Raw genomic sequence first — 9,194 nt, 5'->3', positions numbered from 1 at the left:
GTTTAGCCCCGCCCACCGATTCTGCATCACTGCCTGCTTAGTTTAGCCCCGCCCACCGATTCTGCATCACTGCCTGCTTAGTTTAGCCCCGCCCACCGATTCTGCATCACTGCCTGCTTAGCCCCGCCCACCGATTCTGCATCACTGCCTGCTTAGCCCCGCCCACCGATTCTGCATCACTGCCTGTTTAGCCTTAGTCTCGCCCACCGATTCACACCTGTAGTGTAAATAACGAGAGAAGCAAACGCAGGTCTATACAGAAATCAAACTATAAGGATGCTCTGAAGACAACAAGATGCTGTGCAGTGCCAAGTCTTTGCATTGCCTTCCTTCTGATCCCAACATTAGGAAAGAGTGGATGAACTTTATTTTTAATGAAGATCCAGCCCGCGTCAGTAAGAACTTGGTCCTTTGTTCACTTCATTTCACTGTGGATTCGTTTACAAACAAGGCACAATTTTCAGAAAGATTGAAACTAAAAGTCGATGCCAGTCATATCAGTGGGTGTTTACTTCCGAGTCTACAATCCGTCACACCTATTCAAACAGAGTGTTCAGATGAGGGACAGAAAAGAGCCTATTCTAAATTATGATGTTTTTTTTGTTTGTTTTTTTATGTTTTCATGTAAAAATCTTTATAATTCGACCTCAGAGAACAGTATACAATTATTTAAAAAGGCCGTTCATGACCCTTTTAAATGGAAAACAAAAGTCTTAAATACCATGTAAGAGGTTTTTTGGGGACAGAATACAGTGGTACATCCTAATGTGGTTATTAAACTTAAAATGGCAATTATTTAATTTTATAATTGTAAACACCAGCATGCTTCAAGTTCAAACTCTGTGCATTTATGCCAAACCTATGATCTACTTTTGATGATTTATGAGTTGTTTACTTGATGGTGTTTATATTGCAATATGTTGTAGATGGATATAAGAGTGCATATTTTAGCCCTCTCATCTTTTTGAATGAGATAGGAGTAATAATAAGAGTGCAGGTGTATTGCAGGCTTGTTTCTTTCATTCTTTTTTGGTTATACAATAAACTGTAGCTATATTCATTTTATTTGTGCAGTTTTTAAGTCTTAACTTTGATTTTAAAACTCGGCAGAGGCCCTGTCCTCATGAGGTTTGAGATAGGGGTGGGACAAAATATTGATATGGCAATATATGGTTGTCCTTCTCCGTGCGATACGAGAATCGATACGCTGGCACCAAATATCTGGATTAAGTTATCTTTCGCGTCTGATTGCGTTAATACTGTCAAAAGCACACAAGGTTTACATAAACACAGTTGGTTATGTCTAAAGTGAAAGTAAACAGTTGAGAGAAAAACGGATGCGTGCAGCTCTTAAAGTGACAGCAGACTAAAAGTACTGAACATGCTGTTGCTTGTCATTAAACCGATAGCTCACCCAAAAATTAAAATTCTGTCATTATGTACTTGCTCTCATGTTGTCCCAAACCTGTAATAATTTCTTTAATACAGGCTGAATGCAAAATAAGATATTTTGGGTAACCAAACATTTGCTGCTCACCATTAACTTTAATAGAAGGGGAAAAAATACTATGGAAGCCACTGTTGGTTACCCACATTCTTCAAAATATTTTTTTATGTTCAACAGAAGAAAGAAACTCATTCAGGTTTAAAACAACTCTAGAGTGAGTAAATGATGACAGAATTTTCATTTTTGCAGATTTTTTGCAGAATTTTCAGCAGTTTGGACTTGAATGAAGAGAGAGAACCTGCACCTCTTCACAGGCATTTTGTTTTCATAATTCGACAGATATCGTCATTATAGGATTGTCTAGCATTATATCAATTATCGCAGAATTGCTGTATGGTGATATTATCGGTATCGCATCGTGAGGTACCCTGTGATTCCCACCCCCTAGTTTAAGATTTGGTGTGCTGTGATGTGACTAGAAAAGCAAATAAAAAGTGATTTGTATGATTTTGTCTTTGTTTTTTATAGCTAGTGTTTCTGCATATAGACCGCTATGTGGAATTCCACTCTCAGCACGGCCATTACTACAAGACCCGCATCCCGAAGTTTGGCCGAGATTTTTCCTACCACTACCCTTCCTCTGATCTCTACTTTGTGGGAGCCAGGTAAGAGACCACACCGAAGATCTTGATTTATCGAAGTCCATTCACACCAAGAGCAAATATTTACTGCCTACTGCTTTTATCATTTTCATCTACTATTGTCATTTCAAATAAATGCTGTTCTTTCTAACTTTCTATTCATCGCAGAATGCTTAAAATGTATCACAGTTTCCACAAAAATGTTGTTTTCAATAATGACAATGTAACAACGTTTGTAGATCGGGAAGAAGGAGGCGGGAACCGGCGAACATTTCAACAAACTTTAATAATAAAATAAACTCAAAACAGCGCGACAGCCCCTCACAGACGACTGTCGCGCACAAACAAAACCAAAACACAAAATAAACTCCAGGCCTGGTCCTCTCTCGTCCAACACTGTCGTCACTCCTCCTTTTATCCTTCCGGAGCTCCTCCGTGAGACTTGAGACCGGTGAGTGGTGCAGGTGTCGCTCATTATCAATTACTCCACCGGCCTCGCTCCGTTCCCACGGCTCTCGGCCCCGCGCCTCTCGTCACAGATAATAATCAGAAATGTTTGATGAGCAGCAAATCAGCATATTATACTGATTTCTGAAGATCATGTGACACTGAAGACTCGAGTAATGATGCTGAAAATACAGCTGCGCATCACAGGAATAAATTACAGTTTACAATATATTCACATAGAACACGTTTATTTAAAATTGTAATAATATTTCACAAGATTACTGTTTTTACTGTATTTTTTATCAAATTAAAGCAGCCTTGGTGAGCAAAACAGCATTAAAAAAATCTTACCGACCCCAAACTTTTGAACAGTTGTGTAATATTTGATATCCATTCATTTACGTAGCTGTGTAATAAGCTTACATATGATGTTATCAGTACATTAGTGCATTGAAATCTTTGTTGCGTGGTGAGTTAGGCTGATTTGCTTTGGAATGTCTGTTGTCCATCTGACATTGACGCAAGTGAATGCCAGGAGCGCTTTTTCAGTTCAGTCTTGGTGTGAATAGACCTTTCATCTGCGATGCATTTTGATTTTAGGCCTGTCATAGTGCTGGTTATATACACATACGCTGTGCAAACCCCGTTAACTCCTAACTTTGTATGAGCTGCTTTGTTTTCTCAGTGAAGTGCATGTGTTGTGTTTCCGCTGTAGCTCAGAGGTCTTCAGACTGAATCTTGAACAAGGCAGGTTCCTGCACTCCTTACTGACAGATGCAGCGTAAGTATCTGACCAGCACAGGGCGCTAGTTCACCGTTGTGGCTGTGCTTGTGCGATAGAAGCCGGTCTTTCTGCTCCCTCTCTCCATACTGAAACCCCACATCAGTGGTGGCTGTATATACCTGCTGGTTGAAACGTTTGTGTATACAGTGATGCAGTTAATCGTCGAGTTTCCTTTCGATAGCTTTCAATGAAAAGGTTAGCATTTGTTTAATTTAATCCCATTTATAAATGTATTTTATTTCAGCTACTTGTCAAGGGAACATTTCTCATTTTCATGTAGTTTAACTACTAAAACAACTGAAACAAACGAAGACTAATAGATAAAAGACAAAAAATTATAAAAATGCCATACAACAAAATTTCAACAGAAAATATAAAAACAAAATCAAGAAAATTAACAAACTATAATAGTATATTGATTTTATTAAAATGCTGAAGTCTCAATCGTGTGCTTAACGCAATTATATAACAAGATAACATGAGAAAGGAATAGCAAATGCTGTTTATAATAGTTTGAGATGCAAAACAGCACGTTTCATTAGATGATACTGTTGGACAGGCAAGCATTGATCACAGATTTAGTCGTGTATGAATTGTAAAGATCTCATGTCTTCACAGAGAAATCAATGTGTGTGACATCAACCCTGTTCATCAGTTTTTTGCTGCGGGAACATTAGAGGTAGGAGTGTAGGACTGCTGTTTGTGTTAGTATTCGCGTGTGTGTGTGTGTGTGTGTGTGTGTGTGTGTGTGTGCGTTAATATACGTCATAACGCATTAGACGACCTCATTACCAGAGATACCTGTAGAGCACAGGATGATTTGTGACGCATGTGAAAAGATGAAGATGAACATGAACTAAACTGAGGTTTAACACCAAGCTCCATGTCGTTTATTTTCATGTTTCTCCACAAGCTTGTGTTTTATATCAGTTGAGAGAAACTCAAGGCCCTCAGGTCACTAAGTTGAATCTTGACCAGATATCAGTTATGAAAAAAATGAAGGGCAGAGTGGACTGCTGGGACCCTCGTGTCCGGAGTCGAGTGGGTGTTTTGGACTGCGCTCTCAGCAGCATCACTAACGGGACTGAGTAAGTTTACATGCATCTCTGTTATTCTCATATACGGCTTAAAGAAATATTTCACCATTCACCCAAGAATGAATAATCTGTCATTTTTTTAACTCACCATTTTGTGTTTTATTATTCATAAGACTTTCTTTTTGCCATTAATACATGAGAAATGTTCCGCTCTTTCCCTGTGCAATGAAAGTGAATGGTGACCACAGCTGTTAAACTAGATTTTCTGTGAATAATTTAAGTTTCAGACTTTTTGTCCTTCAAAGCTATCATATGGCTTCAGAAGACCTGAGATATTGAAGTAAATATAAATATCCAGGCTTATAATATCGGTGTCATAAACATTTCAATCATTGGATTATGATTAACCCTGTAAACCTGGACAGAAAACTTGGAAACTGGAACAATTGATTGACCCTTTAGACAAAATCTTAAAACAATAATTATAAAAAAGAAAAAAAAAAATAGGTAAGACTTTGCAATAATGTATTAACTAACATGAACAAACAATGAACAATACATTTATTACAGTATTTGTTCATCTTTGTTCATGTTACTTCACAGTGCATTAACTAATGTTAACAAGCACAACTTTTGATTTTAGTAATGCATTAATAAATGTTGAAATTAACATTGGCTAAGATTAATAAATGCTGTAGAAGTGTTGTTCATGCTTAGTTCATGTTAACTAAAGTAGGTAACTAATGTTAACTAATGAACCTTGTTGTAAAGTGTTACCAAGAATATATAAAAGTTTGCATACGAGTATCATATTTGATGCATCCAGCTTTTTGGCTCATATAGTATTGTCACGAATCCTGTCCATGGACTTCTGTTCATTCACCATTAGAGGTCACCCTTTCCATTACATTGACTCTCGCACTACACCTACTGTTGCTTATCATCCCGGACTACATATCCCATCATTCATTGCACTGATTGCACTTAGCACGGATTGCACACAGCTGTTTTCACTGATTGCACACAGCTGTTTCACATCACTCACTCACTATTTAACACTCACTCAAACTACCATTCACTGCCGAGTATTGTTTAGCCCGTACCCCATTCCTAGTCTCTGTGGTTTCCTTGTTTTGCCTTGCCTGTTTTCGCGGTTCTTGATCTTTGCCTGTTTTCCTGTTTTTTTCCCTCTCGTCTCGCCCCTGTGATTCTGTCTGCCGATCGGTGACCTACGCTAGCCCAGGGACTATTCTTGTGTTTTGCCCCCCACATACCTGTTTGCCATTGTTTGACCCTGCCTGTTTACCACGTCTGTTTAATAAAGCCTGCAGATGGATCCACACGTCTCACGTCTCGTCAGCCCCGTTACAAGTATAATATATCAAAGAAAAATAGACAGGTCAGTTTTATTCAGAGACCCAAACTGAGCAAAAATATGAAATTTGATGCAAATGTTGATATTTATTTGGACAAAAAGCCAGATGAAATTCTGATGCTTGTAATGTAAATCAGTGAGATCTTTATAACAGTACAGCAGACGATACTGACATAAAATGCTATAAATATCAGTCGTCACTCTATATCGCCAATAATATGTTTTAATAAGATGAGATTGAAATGCTTAGTTTGATGATCCAAGCATATAATGCAATGCAATATAATGATAATTGAGAGATGAACAAATAAACACTCCGCAAAAGATAAAAAAAATTATATAAATAATAAAATCTAAACTATCAATCAGACAACAGAAGTCATGTAGTAGATTGTGTGTGAAACAGGTTTTTGTGATCATGTTGATCATTTAGAGCCCTAGCGATTGCGTATCAAATATAATATAGCATCTTAAAACACTAGCGATCAAAAGGTCAGGTTCTGTAAAAGTTTTACTTGAGTTTTACTAAAGATTTTTTTTATTTTTAAGAAAAATAAATAAATAATAAAACAATGAAAAGAAGTGTTTTTAGAATGTAATTTATTCCTGTGATCCAAAGCTGAATTTTCAGCAGCATTACTCCAGTCTAATACTGTTATCAGTCAAAGAACGTGAGTAATAACCTCATCCTGCGGTGCTTTTCTCCTGTCTGAAGGGTGGAAGGTCTGCCGTCTGTCAGCGCGCTGAAGTTTAATGGCTCTCTGGGCATGGCAGTGGGCACCAGTACGGGACAGGTCCAGTTTTATTTCTCACATTGAGGAGATTGCTCAGTTTCAAATCAGTAAACTCTTCACATTTACTCTGCTGAACGACTAGCAGTGCTCATTTGTGACGTGTCCTCAGGTTCTCGTCTATGATCTTCGTTCTTCACGAACTCTGCTGGTTAAAGATCATTACTATGGGCTGCCCATCAAATCCCTTCACTTCCACAACCCGCTGGACCTGGTGCTCTCCGCCGACTCCAAAATCATCAAGATGTGGAATAAAGACAATGTAAGACCGGCTTTGATCCAGACGTCCAGCAATGAACCCCTTCGAAGGAAAAACATCAAATGTGTAACTTTTTTTTTTTTAATGTCTTAATTTCAGGGAAAAGTATTTTCCTCCATCGAACCGCAGGCCAACATCAATGATGTGTGTCTCTACCCCGGCTCCGGTTAGTTCACGCAAATAGAACTGAAGTTTAACCACAAGAAGATACTAGTTCGTTTCTAACTGACCCCTTGAAATCCAAATTGGCTTTTCGTGGCATACAGTGGGTACGGAAAGTATTCAGACCCCCTTAAATTTTTCACTCTTTGTTATATTGCAGCCATTTGCTAAAATAATTTAAGTAAATTTTTTTTCCTCATTAATGTACACACAGCACCCCATATTGACAGAAAAACACAGAATTGTTGACATTTTTGCAGATTTATTAAAAAAGAAAAACTGAAATATCACATGGTCCTAAGTATTCAGACCCTTTGCTCAGTATTTAGTAGAAGCACCCTTTTGATCGAATACAGCCATGAGTCTTTTTGGGAAAGAGGCAACAAGTTTTTCAAAAGATGCCAACATAAACTTTGTAGCATATTTAGAAGCGATAATCCTTCTCTTACTGGAAAGCAGACCAAAATGATTGATCTCATCTAATTTTTTAGGATGTGACCGTCTCTTACAATAGCAAATTGCTAGTCATGGTTTGGCAGCACGTCTTAAACGAAACACTAAAAACCCCTTTAAAACGAAAGACTAATATAATATTCATTTTATTAGGTAATATCCACCTTTTTTTAACTCTAAAGTAAGCTAGATTCTGTGAATGTGCCAGACTTCCGATTATTAGCTCTAGGTAAAAAAACGGTAAAACTATTTTCAGTACAAACCTGTGTGTTTATAATTATGACAATACATTAACATAAAATAAGAAATACCAGTCTGCAGAATCAAGCAGCATAACAAGCTAAAATGGAAGTGAATGACACAGAAAGCTCAGGGTTAGCAGGTGAAATAACTATTATATTATAGCCTTTTTTTTTTAAAGGATTGAAGAAAATGATTTGATTTGTCACATTGTGACACACAAAGTGATAATGTGCAGTCAGCCTGTCATTATCCAATTAAAGAGTCCTTTCAAAAATCCAACATTGATAATAATCAGAAATGTGTCTTGAGCAGCAAATCAGCATATTAGACTGATTTCTGAAGATCATGTGACACTGAAGACTGGAGTAATGATGCTGAAAATACAGCTGCGCATTTCAAAATACATTACAATAGGTTATTTTCAATTGTAATAATTCCACAGTATTGCTGATTTTACTGTATTTTTGATCAAATAAACGTAAAACAAAATCATCCCAGCACCAAACTTTTGAATAGTAGTGCAAATTCTATTAATCATCATTCATTTTTATTGCTATTTTCTGTCAAACATAACTAAATAAGTATTTATAAAATAGAAAATGCATGTATAAAATTTATTTTAATTATACAATTAAACTTATTACAACGCTACGATAACACCTATACAAAATCTTTTATTTTAATATTTCACAGACCATTTTATACAATTTTCAGCTCTTGAAGTCAATGTCAACTGTATTTCTATAGCACTATTAGAAACAACAACTGTTCAAAAACAGTCAATAAAAACAAATACTACATAACAGATGACACACACATAAAATCAATGACTACACAAGTTAGTGTGAATGAATGACAAAAATGCAATAGAATTGTTTTAATTAAAATGACGAGACTTTTTTTAATGTGTTTTTTATCAAACAAATGCAGCCTTGGTGAACGTGAGAGACTTAACAGACCAAAATCTTGCCAACCTCAAACTTTTGAATGGTAGTAAACCGAGTTCTGTGTTATAGACTGTTTATTGTTTATGAGGAGTACGTTATATTTACACCGCTCGAATGTGACCCATTGGGAGAGCGTGACTCACTCTATACACATCAGCTGACTCACTGTATATGGGGGTTTTATGTCCCATGAGTGGTGTGTTTGTTTTCTGATTGCTGTTCTGTGACCCGATTTACAGGTATGCTCTTCACTGCCAATGAAGACCCCAAAATGAACACCTTTTACATCCCTGTAAGTACCAGATGGTATGCTGCAAAAATCAGCCGATGCTTTGAGGGCATTTTGTTCCTCGTTTCTTGATTAGTCATGGCTCATCTGTTACGCCTTGTTCCACCAACTACACCTTTTCCTGTCTTTCTAAGTAAAAGCAAGACCTCCCGGTGCTTTTACAGTGTTTATATTTAACAGGGCAATGGTAGTTAAGGGCGGCTGAAATATTTCTGAGAAACTACGTTCTGATCCAGACCTGCACATGATATTACTCTGTGTGTTTGGCAATAAGAGAGTGTTTGTGTGTGTGTGTGTGTTTACTCTGTGTGTGTGTGTG

General features: G+C 37.2%; 1 protein-coding gene across 1 annotated transcript in view; it reads left to right on the top strand.

The window, feature by feature from the left end:
- Nucleotides 1–9,194, top strand: part of LOC107589775 (nucleolar protein 10-like) — a 23,616-nt gene that overhangs the window by 12,963 nt on the left and 1,459 nt on the right. The window contains exons 5-12 of the mRNA XM_016278305.1: nucleotides 1,976–2,112; nucleotides 3,251–3,316; nucleotides 3,938–3,998; nucleotides 4,322–4,407; nucleotides 6,447–6,525; nucleotides 6,635–6,784; nucleotides 6,881–6,947; nucleotides 8,826–8,878. Coding sequence (XP_016133791.1) covers nucleotides 1,976–2,112; nucleotides 3,251–3,316; nucleotides 3,938–3,998; nucleotides 4,322–4,407; nucleotides 6,447–6,525; nucleotides 6,635–6,784; nucleotides 6,881–6,947; nucleotides 8,826–8,878 — 699 coding nt within the window. The remainder of the gene's footprint in view (nucleotides 1–1,975; nucleotides 2,113–3,250; nucleotides 3,317–3,937; nucleotides 3,999–4,321; nucleotides 4,408–6,446; nucleotides 6,526–6,634; nucleotides 6,785–6,880; nucleotides 6,948–8,825; nucleotides 8,879–9,194) is intronic.

The sequence above is a fragment of the Sinocyclocheilus grahami genome, unplaced genomic scaffold (genome assembly GCF_001515645.1).
Source record: "Sinocyclocheilus grahami isolate Dianchi unplaced genomic scaffold, SAMN03320097.WGS_v1.1 scaffold120.1, whole genome shotgun sequence".
Taxonomy (NCBI): domain Eukaryota; kingdom Metazoa; phylum Chordata; class Actinopteri; order Cypriniformes; family Cyprinidae; genus Sinocyclocheilus; species Sinocyclocheilus grahami.
Note: the sequence above shows the minus strand (reverse complement) of the source record. Positions and strands in the feature narration are given on the sequence as shown.